This window comes from Bubalus kerabau, chromosome 23 (genome assembly GCF_029407905.1).
Source record: "Bubalus kerabau isolate K-KA32 ecotype Philippines breed swamp buffalo chromosome 23, PCC_UOA_SB_1v2, whole genome shotgun sequence".
Lineage (NCBI taxonomy): Eukaryota > Metazoa > Chordata > Mammalia > Artiodactyla > Bovidae > Bubalus > Bubalus kerabau.
The window spans coordinates 16,505,810-16,521,096 of NC_073646.1; the positions used below are offsets into that span (position 1 = coordinate 16,505,810).

The 15,287-nt window shown below is 51.6% G+C and overlaps 1 protein-coding gene across 1 annotated transcript in view; it reads left to right on the forward strand.

The window, feature by feature from the left end:
- The first annotated feature begins 3,753 nt into the window (after positions 1-3,753).
- XYLT1 (xylosyltransferase 1) overlaps positions 3,754-15,287 on the forward strand; it is a 346,464-nt gene continuing 334,930 nt past the window's right edge. Inside the window, exon 1 of the mRNA XM_055561345.1 lies at positions 3,754-4,252. Within this exon, the coding sequence (XP_055417320.1) occupies positions 3,896-4,252 (357 nt within the window). The 5' untranslated portion in view covers positions 3,754-3,895. The remainder of the gene's footprint in view (positions 4,253-15,287) is intronic.

The window sequence follows — 15,287 nt, forward strand, 5'->3', positions numbered from 1 at the left end:
TTTTCATCCCACCCCATCCATTTCACAGAGCTTCCCAGTGGCAAAGAATCCACCTGCCAATGCAGGAGACTCACATTTGATCCCTGGGTTGGGAAGATCCCTGGAGTAGGAAATGGCAACTCACTCCAGCATTCTTGCCTGGAAAATTCAATGGACAGAGGAACCTGGTAGACTACAGTCCAAGTGATTGCAAAGAGTTGGACAGGACTGAGTGAACACAGATGCACCCATTTTACAGATGAAAAACTGAGGCATAAAGAAGCAAAACAACCGATGCTGAACGTCTCAGTTGAAAAGCGGCAGAGCTGGCAATCTGTTTGACACCTCCTCAAGGATAAAGACTCCTCCCACCCCGCCCCCCGGTTTCCGTCTCATCCCCTAGCCTCATGCTGGCAAACCAGGATCTCAGAACTACTAATTCACTGATTTACTCTCCCCTCACTGAAAAGTGGTGATAAAACAAGATTCAGGGAGGGGGTAGGGAAAGGTATCCCACAAATCAGCTAGAACTTCTTCAGAGCTCTGGCTCTCAGTTAATGCAAGCGTAGGAAGCACACTTAAAAAGAAAAATTCCTTAGGGAATCTGCCGCATTTCTATATCACACTTGCCCAGCATGATGCCTAGCACATAACAGTGTCCAGGACATCTGTGTTGAATGACTGAATGAGCTTTTAAAATTCTCAAGAAACTTGCTGCTGTTGTGAAAGTCTGCTGCTGCCAGGTGCTTAGGCATTACCTGGGCCCCACAAAGATGCTTGAGGTACTGCTGTCTTGATCTGTCTCAGGGCAGGAAGATGGTCCCTAGGATCCCGCTTTCCCATTCCTCTATCTCAGGTGATTTTTCATCCCCAAAACCTCACATAAGCTGTTTATGGTATCCATAACCTGCCGGAGCTTTTAAACCTCTTTTCGGGGCGGCATTTTATGAGTTGAGATAAACAAACAACTCTCTCTTTCTCCAGGGACCCAGGGGCCTGGATCCTTAACCTCACTCCAGCCTGTGGCTCTCGAGGGAGCTGAACAAGAGTGTGGGCCCCAAAGGACTGTGGTTAAACAGTCCTTTGGTTAAACTGTGCCACGTGGAGGAAGCAGATAACATCACTGCTGCCTAGAGGAGAAATGCAGCAGAACCACTGAAGCAAAGATGCACTAGAGGGCAGGGATGTCAAGTGTCTCCAGGGCAGTCCCGGCTGGGTTGGGAAGCTCTCTTTAGATACTAAGCAAGAGTTCTAGGGACATGACATGATGATCTTGGGGACCATCTCATTGAATTCTTCATTTGGCTTTAAAGAACCTGAAGTCCTGGGAAAGGAGTCAGCTGTCTAAGTCAGGTAAGCATCACAGTGACTAGAAGCTACCTTCCCTGCACCTATTCCCACCTTCCCGTAAGACCTTGATCCCTATAGATTCTATAGGGTGGTTGGAGGGAAGCTGGCTTTGCCCCAGTGCCGGAGGAGGTGTATGGGACCTTGGCCAAGCTGCTGAGCACATTCTATCTTTCTGGCCACAGTGCTTGGTTTAGGCATGACCTGTGACCCGAAGCTGGCTCAATCAGAAAGAATATCTGGACCTTTGAGGAGAATGCTGGGAAATCCTGACTTTCCTTCTCTTGGGCTAGAAATGAACAAAAGATACAATTAGTCTGAGCAACTGATGCCAGGCTGTGACATGAAAAGAGAAACTCAGGATGAAGCTGGCCTCATGAAAGGCAGAGAGGAGAGATGGAAAGAAAAGCAGTCCCAGGACATAGTTCTGAGTTGCTGGATCAAACCTCACCTGATGTCTTTTCTCTGGAACATTTGGTTATATGATGCAGTAAACTCTAATTTTAAAGACATAATAAATGTTTTATTACTTGTAACCAAAATAGTCCCAGGTGATAAATAGATGGCCAAAGACTTGTGTGACCATAGGAGCTTGCCTTGGTTCTATCTCACTCCTGGTTAGATGGGCTGTGCCCAAGGAGGGCAGCCTCTATGCTTGGCCACATACCCAGCCAGGCTTGGATAGTCTGAAAGCTGAGCCTCGTCTGGAGTTTAGATCTCCCTAATTGGCATTTTACACTGCCAGTTCAGGGAAATGGGTTGGCTTATTATGTGGACCCAGAAAACACCTTCTTAGTGGCCACCCCCACTGCACCCTCATGAACCCAGAGCACTTCTTGCACGTCTCCAAGCAACACTGACCTCACTGTTAGTGACCAACATGCACATCTGGCTCCTCGAGACTCCAGGCTTGCTGAAGGGGAGGTTAAGCCTCACTCACCTTTGGATTCCTGCACTCTGCCTTGATGTTCACAGACTGTTGTTGAGCAAGTGAAACAATCTCTTCCCTGCCTCCCTCTCATTATTCTTTCACTTTCTTCCCTTTAAAGCTAGGATCAGGTCGAAGAACACAGTGGATAAGATGCAAAGCCTTCACCCTGAGTCCCCAGTTCACAAGCTGGGGGTTTGATCTGCTATGGTTTTTGGATAGTGCTGAGTCTTATCTGGGACACCCACTCCTACTATGCACTCACCATGTGCTCAGGGCTGCTGGGCAAGAGGACACCAGAGGGAAAGACTGGAAAGACTGAGTCAGAGATGGCTGACGATGAAACTTGAGTCCACTGAGATATGTGAGCCTAAACCCTCATTGACAGAGGAGGACGCTCAGGCCCAGGGAGGAGTTCCTGGCTCAAGGTCACCAGGACAGTCCAGCCTTGATGGGAAAGAACTTGACTTTGAGAGGTAAGACCCACTTGTTCTCTCAGGCAGTCAGGAAGGCGAGCTTCAGGGTGGATGAGAAGGACCTGGTGTAAGGCAGGGACCAGCCTTTGGGGCTTGCAGCCTGAGGGTTGAGGAGCTCCATGGAGTCTCTCTCTCTCCCCCAGGAAAGCACTTGCTTGCCAACTGGGTTTGGAAGTCTCCTGGCTTGTTGGTCCTTAGGGATCAGAGAAGTGACTCAATGAAGCACTCAGTATATCTTTGGCATTAGGGGACCGGGTGTGATTCAGGAGTCACGCACATTCCGGTTTAGCTTCCTCCCCTCCCCTTCAAGCTAGGGATCCAGGGATCGGCCGCGTGAACCCCTTCCCTGGCTCAGACACTCCTGACACGTTTCTCGCGTCTCCACCTGCCAAGCAGTCTCTGCCCAGAGAAGACGCCTGGACCGCAAACTCCGGGCGGGGAGCTCTCTCCACTCAGCTGTTTCGTGCTTGCTTCCCACATGGAAGGCTGGATCTCAGGACCCCCGAGCCTCCCGACCTCCCCTAGATTCTGAGCGGGCCCGCCCTCACCCCAATCTCCCTCTTCCTTTTATGCCTCCGGCCTCGTCTCCTCGGCCGCGGGCAGGGACTGTCCCCCTTCCCCCCACCCACTCCCGCCGGGGTCCGGGGGACCCGGGGCCCTCTCTGCTCGCCACCGCCCCCTTCCTCTCCCTCCTTCTTTTCCCTCCCTCGCCCCGCCCCCAGGCCCGCCCCTCTCCGCCCCGGCCCACGTCCCCTCCGGCCCCGTGCCCCCAGCCCCCGCGCCCCTGGGCCCGGGGCAGGGGCTGCGGGGCGGGGGAGCCCCGCGGGCGAGGCCCCCGCCCTCCCCGCGCGCCCCGCCCGAGCGCGCGCACCCGCCGCCCCCCTCCGCGGCCTCCGGCTCCCCGCCTCCCCGCCTTCCCCTCCTCCTGGTGACGTCCGGGTCCCTGCCCGTCTGAAAACTCCGCGCCGCGGCGGTGGAGGCGGCGGCGGCGGCAGCAGCGGCGGCGGCGGCGGCGGAGGAGGAGCAGCGGCGAGCCGAGGCGGCGGCGGCGGCCCGAGCGGGAGCCCAGGCGGCGGCGGCGGCCGCCGCGGGAGCCGCGGGGAGCGCGGGGGCGGCCCGGAGCGCCCCGGGTCCCCGCGCCCCGCTCGTCCGCCGTGCTCCGAAGATGGTGGCGGCGCCGTGCGCCCGGAGGCTGGCCCGGCGCTCGCACTCGGCGCTGCTCGCGGCGCTCACCGTGCTGCTGCTGCAGACGCTGGTCGTGTGGAATTTCAGCAGCCTCGACTCCGGGGCAGGGGAGCGCCGCGGGGGCGCAGCGGCCGGCGGTGCGGAGCAGCCGCCCCCGGCCCCGGCCCCGCGCCGCGAGCGCCGGGACCTGCCCGCCGAGCCGGCTGCAGCCCGAGGAGGAGGCGGCGGCGGCGGAGGAGGAGGACGGGGGCCCCCGGCGCGGGCTCGGGGAGGCGGCCCCGGAGCAGCCCGCGCGCAGCAGCCGGCCAGCCGAGGGGCACTGGCCGCGCGGGCGCTGGTAAGATGCCCTTTCGGCTCGCGTCCTGGAGGGAGCGATGGAGGGAGGGAAAACGGAGGGCAGGAGGCCGGACCCCACGCCCCCCCAACCCCCAGCCCTTGAACCCCACTCATCAGATCGGGACTCCCCAAGCCTTCTGGCCCCACATCTCTTTCCCCTGGAAGCCGGGGCTGGGTCCCTGCCCCATCCCGAGTCTGAGGACTGCCCCCTGGGGGTCTGGGGAAGTTATCTCCAAGGAGGCGCTTTTGGGGGTTACCGGAGCCTGGCTGTGTGCCTGTCCCCGTCACTCTAGCTGGGCGCCCCGACTTGCTTTGTGCTTGTGGGTGTTGCTGCCTCACTCCGGGTCTGAGCGCCTGGACCGTGCCGGGATCCGCAGCCGCTGTTCCGGCGGTGGTGCTCAGCGCATCTCTGGTTTTTGCCTAGCTGGGTGCACACCACTCAGTCCTCCGTCTGCTGCCTCGTTGTCTTTGCCTGGCTTGAGAGGGGTATGATCCCAAGTCCTCACCCGTGCCCCGGAGTCAAAACTCTGTCTCCAGTTCCCGGTTTTACTTTGAGTCTCCTGTTTTGCATCCCTGGATGCCTGAGACTCCTGTCTCTACCTTATCCATGTCTAACCTTGCTCTCTCCTGGTTCCCTGTCTCCAGTATCAGGGCATTGCCCCTTCTCCTAGGCGTTTGTGTCCAGCTCTCTGTCGTAGTGTGTGGCTCATTCCTGTCACCAGCTGTGTATCAGATCACAGCACCTCAACTTAGGCTTCTGTGGGTTTACTTTGCACCTCCTTGGGTGTGAACAATCCAGGCTCTGAAACTGTTCCCTCCGCAGATCTTCTGGGGCCATCTGGGTGTCTTCTACCCTGCCGCGACCTCTCCCGGGAGGCCCTTCACACCTTCTTTGGCCCGCCTTGCTTAGCCCACTGAACTCAGAGCACACAGGAGAGGTCAGAGTCCCCACCTTTGAGCCAGGGTCTCAGCATCCTGTGGGCGTGTCTGTCTTCAAGCTTACGGATGTGTCTGTATCTTCCTGATGTGTCTGTATCTTCATCCCTGCTGCTTGCCCACAGAGCTTCTCCCAACCCTTGGGGACATTAGACACCAGGGGGTAATTTCAGGCTCTTAGGCACTGAATGCATGTCTCTATCACCTGTCACTTTGGGAGCCTTCACTGAAGGCTGCCTTCAGATACAGCGTGATGCCCTTTGATCTGCCAAACTTCTTTGGAGGCAGAGAGGCGACCCTCTTTGCCAGAGTGCAGTTCTTTGTGTCTGTGGGCTGAGCCAGCCCAAGGCGTGATGTGATGGCATTTCACGTTGCTGGCTGGTCTGTGTGGGTAGCAGGGAGAAGTCTTTTCCCCGTTCCGGGGGAGGAGGATGGAGTGAGAGTCCCGGTGGGGAACCAGAATGTTCCGAATGCCTCTTATTTGTAGCAAAGGGTACTCTCAGACACTGCCTTTGAACTCCAGGAGAGGATAGTGATGTGTTTGGGCAGAAATGCAATTAGAAGTTCTTTCTGGAGTCGGAGCCCTTCAGGGAGGTGGGGTGGGAGGAGGTTCAGGACATGCACTGCTAGCCCAGTGTGGGAACATGCAGGATGGCCATGGAAGCGTGGGGCTAACTGTATCCTTTGCATCTGGGGTCCAGATGGGCGTCAGGAGGTGCTTTTCCCCATGCACATACCACCTGTTGAAACAAGTAGAGGGAGGGAAGCAAGCCTGGTTGGCTGATTCCTTCCTGGGTCTCTGACATTTTGGATCCTACGTCCACACCTGCTCTCTGGGTGTTCAGTTCTGCGTCTTCTTCTCTTATCCTCCAGCTGGGCTGCGCTGAGGTTAGCAGTTGGGAAGGTAGGAGGGAGTATGCCTCTTTTCCTTTTCTATTCCTGTTGGAATGCCGGTTCCAGCAGTTGAGGTGCTTTGCTTTTCTGAAACTCTGCTCTCGTCTGCAAGTTCAGTGACTGTCCCCCTACACACACCTCCCAGGGTCTCAGTTTCTTCCGATATAGACACACCTGTATTTTTTGTCCCCCTTTTTTCTGTCTTCCCCCCTTCTTTGTGGCTGTCTACCATGCAATTGTTCACTGCCGTCTCACCTGGATTTGTGCTGGATATTTAATCTGTTTGTCCGTGTCCTTGCTCTTCCCTTCCCCGATGATGTCTACCCCCGTGCCCTGTCAGATCCTGAAATCACAGCGCAGACCTGCAGGGTGGAGCCGGGGGCCCATCCTCCTGTAGCTGTGCCCACCCAGCCCCTGCCCTTCCACGGAGCTCAAGGAGACCAGAAGGGGGCAGGCTGTTCCCAAAGTCTGGCTTTGCCTGAGCTTAGATTGCAGCCTAGGAGGAGAGGAGCAGACCCTTTGGGCAGGCCCCTGAGGCCCTCAGAACATGCGGTCTGTTTGCAGACCCCGCACTGGCTGCTGGTGCGTGATGCTTCGGAGGGAGATTGGGGAGTGGGACTTAAAAAAAAAAAATCCCCGTGATTTTCCAGAGCTGGTTAGGCGCATGCTCAGGAGATGATGCTTCATCTCTGTGCTCTGAAGAGGGTGGGGTGGGCAGTTGTGGTTTTGGGTGCAGAGAGACTCAGCTCTGGTGGTGGTGGTGGTGGTGGGTATGTCTCAAAGAGTGTCAGGCCGACACTGTGTTCAGGTTATTTTCTAAACTAGACTTAGCTGCTTCCTCGTGCTCACCTTTCCAGAGCTTCTGCATTTGTACTTTTTCTGTTTGGGGAGCTGCATCCCAGTGGAAGGGCCTGATTGTCGTTTTGGTGCATTTTGAGAAGCCAAGAAGAAACACCCAGTTTCTCAAGCAGACAGAGCCAGAGAGCTTGCGGGTGGTGGCGAGACGGGCATTTCCCTGAAAGATTTGCAGGCTTTGCCTCTCAGCCTCTCCCAAATCTCTTACAGATTAGAATTGTTGGGCGGATGGCAGCTGAGTTCCGTGGCTGTAGCATTCATTCCTTCATGGGGTCTTCAGTACGCTCTGGGTTTTACTGTCATCTCAGAATGTAGGAAACAGATGGGCTCACTTATAAAGGGAGGGAAAACGTCGAGGAGAGTGTCAGAAAGATCACACTACAGGTTCTGAATCAGTTTGCGGGAGAATGAAAGGAGCTGTGTGTTAATGTAATGAATGTTTATTTTCTTTCCCCTTGCCTCCTGTGATCCTCTGAAGTTCTCACATTATTGCTTGAATCCTTAGATAAACTATTACTCAGTAAGTTTCATTTAAGAAACCTAATTTTTTATTGTCCTGACACACACAGACACAGGCACAGGCACACACACACACACACACATACACACACTTAAAGTAGAATGGTCTTTCTGTGTTGTCTGACCCCTTTGAAATGTTGATTTTTCGGCAGAAATTCCTCATACTTCACATTACTCAGATAACTCAGGACTTTTTCAGACATTGGCAGTGACTTTGAAAAATTGGTTCACTGTATCCAGATCGCCTCTGGTTCTAACAGCCTCAGAGGCGTAGCTTTTCTTTCTATCCAAATGTTTTGAGACCAGAGAGAACAGAGGGTAGTTTATTGATGATTCGTTTTTCTCACACTCTCAATGGAGTTTTATTTTGCTTGAGCAGTGCATTACACTTTGTATACAGAAATATGCATCATTGAACAATATTTATCTTGATGCAAATGCTGCCATCTGCTTAATCATATCCTGAAAAATGTTAAATAAAATAGATAAATAAAAGTAGAAATTATTATATGCATATATGTATATGTAGTATTACATTCACTTTCCTTCCAGTCTTCTTACACTTTAGACGTTCTCTCTAGTTCATCAGTTCTTTTTATTTTAACCTTCCAGAAGGTTGAGTGACAGATGCTTGCTGCTTTGCAAATAGGAAGCCAAACTGTAAGTTCCTATTTGCTGGGGATTGTCCAACTTTGATCCATCCTCTTAATAGAAAAGGAAATTATTTTGATCTCGAGCAGATATCTGACATCTTTGTGTATGTGTGTGTGTGTGTATTTCCCCAGAAAACAACATATCCTTAAGCAAGTGTCTGTCCTCCCACCCAGAGCTATTTATGATCAATGGGGCCATAAATCTACATGCGGAAAGAGGAAAATGCATGGTGCCGTTATAACTGGACTGCCCAGGGTCAGGGCTGTCCTGGTCTCTAGCTTGGTCAACTCCGCCCTAAGGCTTGTCACTTATGATAAATCCTCCATTTTTTTCATTTGCATCTCCCACTTCTATTGCTTGCAATCCCTATCTACCAGAACCAAAGAGAAAATACTTTGAGGAAAATGCAAAAGTAAATACAAACTCAGCCTCATAAAACCCAAGCTCAAAGGAAGGGCTGTGGGAGCAGGTGAAAAGTCACAGGAAACCTGTGCCAGGCCCTGGTACAAGGGACAGAAAGGCATTGGTTTCTAAATCATGTCTGACTCTTTGTGACCCCATGGATTGTAGCCTGCCAGACTTCTCTGTCCTTGTGATTCTCCAGGCAAGAGTACTGGAGTGGGTTGCCATTCCCTTCTCCAGGGGATCTTCCCGACCCAGGGACTGAACCCAGGTCTCCAGCATTGCAGGCAGATTCTTTACCATTTGAGCCACAGGGAGGGATACTCAGGGGACAAAGGCCTCTGTTTACTACCCTTGGGTCCGCTCCTGCCAGGTTCAGATCCTGGCTCTGTTCTGGGCCGTCCCTGGGATCTTGGGCAAGTTATTCTAACTTCATTCCTCTGAAAATCGGGGCCACCTCATGGGGTTATGTGAGGATGAAATGTAGAAAGACGTGTGAGCTAGTTTGTGCCTGGCACATAATAAATGCTCAAATGTGAGCCATTATTCTTAAAAAGAAACTCTTCGTATGTTTGAAAATAAGCAAATTTTTGCAATTACTCATTTTTCCAAGCCAAGTAGGGTTTGACTGTAATCCAAGGCAGTAGAATGCGTCCAACTCCTCTGTGTGTCAGCCTTGGAGCAGGATGGAATGTGGGGGAGAGGGGAGTACTAACATTTATGGAGTGACGACTGTATGCCAGGCATCCTTTAGGAGCTTTACATGCATGATGTTCATTGCTCAGACACACACAGTAATTCAGGATGAAAGAAAGGGCTGCATCCAAAATTGAGACTACGGTCTCCTGGCTAGAAATCACCAGTTTTCTGGGTACAGTCTTCAACAGTATGTGAACCGAGAACTTCCAGATGTTCAAGCTGGATTTAGAAAAGGCAGAGGAACCAGAGGTCAAATGGCCAACATCTGTTGGATCATAGAAAAAGCAAGAGAGTTCCAGAACATCTACTTCTGCTTTATTGACTACGCCAAAGCCTTTGACAGTGTGGATCACAACAAACTGTGGAAAATGCTTAAAGAGATGGGAATACCAGACCACCTGACCTGCCTCCCGAGAAACCTGTATGCAGGTCAAGAAGCAATAGTTAGAATCAGACATGGAACAACAGACTGGTTCCAAATTGGGAAAGGAGGACATCAAGGCTGTATATTGTCACCCTGCTTATTTAACTTATATGCAGAGTACATCATGCAAAATGCCAGGCTGGATGAAGCACTAACTGGAATCAAGATTTCTGGGAGAAATATCAATAACCTCAGATATGCAGATGACACCACCCTTATGGCAGAAAGTGAAGAAGAACTGAAGAGCCTCTTGATGAAAGGGAAAGAGGAGAGTAAAAAAGTTGGCTTAAAACTCAACATTCAGAAAACTAAGATCATGGCATATGGTCCCATCACTTCATGGCAAATAGATGGGGAAACAATGGAAACAGTGAGAGACTTTATTTTCTTGGGCTCCAAAATCACTGCAGATAGTGACTGCATCCATGAAATTAAAAGACACTTGCTCCTTGGAAGAAAAGCTATGACAAACCTAGGCAGCATATTAAGAAGCAGAGACATTACTTTGCCAACAAAGGTCTGTCTGGTCAAAGCTATGGTTTTTCAGTAGTCATGTTTGGATGTGAGAATTGGACTAAAAGGAAAGCTGCTACTGCTAAGTCACTTCAGTCTTGCCTGACTCTGTGCGACCCCATAGATGGCAGCCCACCAGGCTTCCCCATCCCTGGGATTCTCCAGGCAAGAACACTGGAGCGGGTTGCCATTTCCTTCTCCAATGCATGAAAGTGAAAAGTGAAAGTGAAGTCGCTCAGTCATGTCCGACTCTAGCGACCCCATGAACTGCAGCCTACCAGGCTCCTCTGTCCATGGGATTTTCTAGGCAAAAGTACTGGAGTGGGGTGCCATTGCCTTCTCCAAAGGAAAGCTGAGTGCCAAAGAATTGATGCTTTTGAACTGTGGTGTTGGAGAAGACTCTTGAGAGGCCCTTGGACTGCAAGGAGATCCAACCAGTCAATCCTAAAGGAAATCAGTCCTGAATATTCATTGGAAGGACTGATGCTGAAGCTGAAACTCCAATACTTCGGCCACCTGATGTGAAGAACTGACTCATTAGAAGAGACCCTAATGCAGGGAAAGATTGAAAGCAGGAGGAGAAGGGGACGACAGAGGATGAGATGGTTGGATGGCATCACCAACATGCTGGACATGAGTTTGAGCAAGCTCCGGGAGTTGGTGATGAACAGGGAAGCCTGGCGTGCTGCAGTCCAGGGGGTTGCAAAGAGTCGTTCGCAACTGAGCTCCTGAACTGAACTGGGTACCTGTTACATGGTGGGGATAATGAGGGCTCTGCAGATGTTGCCTCACTGTCTCAGTGAATCCTCTCAACTCTGTGGGATAGCACTGTTACTGTCCCTACTTGATGGGGAAAATGGGGCTCAGAGTAGAAAAGCAGCTTGATTGCTAAGATTGTGCTGAGGAGCAGCAGAACTGGAATCCAGACCTAGGACTGCCCCATTCCACTCAATGTCCAGATTTCAGAGTGCCTTGTCTGTAGAGGTCTTTGAAAAACCCTATATGCAGCTGGGTCATTGCTGAAAATCTTCATGTCACTTTCCTTGTTGCAGATTCATAAAAATGTGCCAGCCCTAGAAAACGAGCAGATGTGCAGGTTTTCTTGAATCAGACCCCTGAATAATGAGATGAGGTAGAAGGGCTTCCCTGCTGGCTCAGACAGTAAAGAGTCTGCCTGCAGTGCAGGAGGCTGAGGTTCGATACCTGGGTCAGGAAGATCCCCTGGAGAAGGGAATGGCAACTCACTCCAGTGTTCTTGCCTGGGAAATCCCATGGCCAGAGGAGCATGGTGAGCTACAGTCCATGGGGTGGCAAAGAATGGGGCACAGCTGGGCAACTGCCACTTTTCACTTTCAGGAGGGTAATCATAATAATGCAGTGATGCTTCTGTAGCAGTTATGGCTTACCAGGAATTGTTCTAGTCCTCCTTATGTATTTTATTTCTTCAAGGAATGTACTATTATGTTTCAACAGCCAACAATCATGATGCTTAATAGAACCAGGTCCTGTGTGAGGTGTTTCACAAATATTAGCTCATTTAAACCTCACACTACAGTGAGGAAACTGAGATGTGGGGAGCTTAAAACAGTTTTCCCAAGGGTCACAGTACCAATGGCAGAGCTGGGATTTGAACCCTGGCAGTCTGTACTCTGAATCATTCTATTCCATAACCTCCCTCTTCTAAGCATCTTGAGAAGGTCCCCAACCTTGGAACCACAGACTTCATTTAAGGAGGCACATAGGTAATTGATTCGGTCACAATTTGCCCAGTCCCGAGGACAGGATTTTATGGTCCAGAAAAAGAAGGTATCACCCATTAGTGAAATATGTATCATGCACCTTAGGGAATAATTTAACCTGAATTGCTGGAAGTGCAGTTGGTGGAAGAAGGTGTTTTGAATTCAGCTCCCCCTGCCAGGGGAGGAGGGGAAGAGGGTGCTACACAGGCTTCCTTGGCCAGAGAGACAGCCTTTCGTTCGTGGTCAGCGGGCCTCCTGCCACTCAGCTCACCCATGACTTGCCCCCAGGACCCTGGATGAAGCCGGAGGTGTCACCAGGAACATGCAGTCTGACTGTCTTTCGGGCACTTCCTTCCTTCTGCCTGCAACAGAAACTGTCCGTTTGCCCGCAGATACCGATCGAGTTCTGTCCTTCTGATCCCTGAGGTTAGGGTTGCCCCTTCCCCCATCGAAAGCCAGAGCCTTAACAAAGAAGGTGGCAGGGAGAGGGCAGGTGTGTGTGTGTGTGTGTGTGTGTGTCCCTTAAGCCCATCATTGCTGTCGTGAGCAGGGAGCTGGTGTGATTAGTATCAGAGTCCGGGAGTCCAGACACCCGGCCTGATGGGCAAGGAGCAGGACCCCATGGGCATCTCCAGCCTTTGGGGAAGGGGGAGATCTCCCCTTCCAGGGGCCTCTGAGGGCAGCAAAATGGATTTGTTCTGTCTCAGCCCTGGTTTGTCCCAGGCAGGTGACTGCTGGCTTATCTGAGCATCTAATCCAGGCTGATGTGTCCAGGGATGTTAATGACAAGTGTTTCTCCTCCCAGGGGATCCTTTGCTGTAATCCTTGGCCACAAGTCACGTGGTTTAAGCCCAAAGGAGTTGACCTCATGGGGCAGAAAAATTGATGCAGACGTCTCCTACCCAAGGGGTACAGACATTGTAACTGTGATCCTGATGACTAGGAGGACTTCTGTTTATTGAATGTTTGCCTTGCTCTCAATGGCTGAGGAGATACTGAGAAGACATAATCTTACTGAATCCCTGTCCTGCAAGTTAAGGACTACTAGTCTCATCTCTTGGAGAAGGAAATGGCAACCCACTCCAGTGTTCTTGCCTGGAGAATCCCAGGGACAGGGGAGCCTGGTGGGCTGCCATCTATGGGGTCGCACAGAGTCAGACACGACTGAAGTGACTTAGCAGCAGCAGTCTCATCTCTGTTTCACTGATTACAAATAAGGAAAGCAAAGCAATGAGTTGTATGAAAGTTAAAGAGGTGAGAGGCAGCCAGACTAGGAATTGAAGGTTGGTGGTGACTCCAAAGGTTGAGTTCCTGGTCTCTACCCAGTTCAGAGTCAGTAAGTCCCTTGTTCTTCACACCTGCGCTCTCTCACTTCTCTCCTATCCATGTTTGCATGCATGCATGCATCCATCAACATGCCCACCCTTCCACCCACCCTCCACTCCAACAATACCCAGCACGGGGACTGCCTTTGTGAAATAGGGCAGTTGTGTTCCTGCCCTCCCGCAGGGCCAGTCCAGCTGGCGAGGGTTGGGACCATGGCCTGTCAACAGAGAGGTTCCTCTCTGGTCCTAGCCCAGTTCACTCTACAGTGGCTTCTTTTGGACACAAGAGAAAGGTGTCCTCCATTAGATGGGAGCCAGGAATAGTGTGTTTCAGGAGCCTGAAAGCCCTCAAGTCTCCTAATACCCGCCCCAAAACTGCCAGACTTGAGGCTGGCCTGCCCCATCTGTGGAGTTCAAGCTCATTTTCTTCTAGTCGAATAGGGAGCCCAGAGGTAAGGTTTGTGGGGAGTGCAGCTTGCTGGAAGTTGCAGGGCCCAGGAGGCGTGTCATGCAGTGTTAGGATGGAGGACCAGTGTGTCATGCACACGTCCCTTCGCCTCTCTGGGGCAGGGTTTCCTTGTCTGTGATGCAGGGACCTTCCTACCTGGAAGGGCCTGGTGATAGGGCACCGCCTCCCAGCTCATGGTCCCTGCTCCCACCGTACCCGATGCAGCCTCACCACGAGGGATATTTGCAAAACGGGCCCTCGTGCTTTTGGCCCGTGGGTAGGTTTTATTTAACCCTTACTGTCTTAAAATAAAAAATGCATCAAAGTGTAAGGGTTAGGATAGAAGACGATGTGGTCGTTCGGAATGCCTTGAAAAGTCAGGAGACCTGACAGCCCGGGGCCACATTCTTCCCTGTTGTTCACTGGCCAAGTCAGGAGGGGCTTCCTGGGATCCTCCAGGTTCCTGAGACACCCCCCACCCAAGATCTCTTCCTTCACCTGGGACACCTGACTCGGCCCTTAGGGCTGAGAAGTTTGCAGCCTCTGCCTGGAAGATGTGTGTGTTCACTGTGCCAAGCTAAAAATAAGTGTCTGTGGTTCTTTTCAGTGATCTGCATGTGGTTTATTCACAGCACTTCTTCATCTAGACTGCGTTTACCTTCCCCTGTGTGATGGAGGTTTCCTTACTTCTCTCCCTGCCCTTAGTTAGTGTACTCCCAGAATATGCAAATTCTTAATGAGCTTTAGGCATCAGGATGTGGTGAAAGAAGCGTCCTCCACAGGAACAGAACCATGCATTCTGCAGTTTGGTCAGCCGGCTTCCCTTTTGCCTGGGGTGTAGGTCATGCACGGTTTTGAATCATCTGCCTTCCCTTCTCTGTGGTCCTCACCACCTTGTGCCCTCCTCCCCCAACAACACGTGTTGGGATGTTGTGAGTTGTCAGAGAGCTGGCCTGGGGGCTGGACGAGGGGGTAGAAGAGTGTAATATTCTGGAGCATCTTGGTTCAAGTGCCGACTCTGTCAAGGGGCAAACCCTGACTTTCACCTCTTTGTGTCTTTTTTGGCATTTCTGCCAGATGATGCCAATAAACCCTGCCCTTCGCTAGACTGGGTTTTGAGGATGCGATTTGATAAATAGATGAGAAAGTGCATTGAGGCTCAGAAACCCTGCATGAGTGTAAGGCGGTGCTCCCGTCTTCAGCCTTGAACAGAAGAATGTGTGAGCAGTCAGACTAGTTGGCTATCACTTTGTAATCCCTGGTGGAGCAAGAGAGAATGAGTGAGTAAAATCCATCAGACGTTTCCCATTCAGTCCTCCATCTGTCCATTAATTCAACAGGTAGTGCTTGAGCGCCTGCTGTGTGTACTCTGCAAAGTATGAGGGGAGAGTCAGCTGTGCCTGCTCTCATGGGGTTTATGGTCTAGAGGCAGAATGACCCCCAAACACACACATTTTTAAAAATATCAAATTGTTCCAAATGCAGTGACTTACAGTTCGAGTGCTGAGAGAAGATAAGAGGCCATGTGTGAAGATTTATTCACGATGCGGTGGATTCATTTTACTTAGTTTTGCTTGAGGACTTATTTTGGATGGATATCTTTTGCTAGAATAGCTCTAGACTGACCC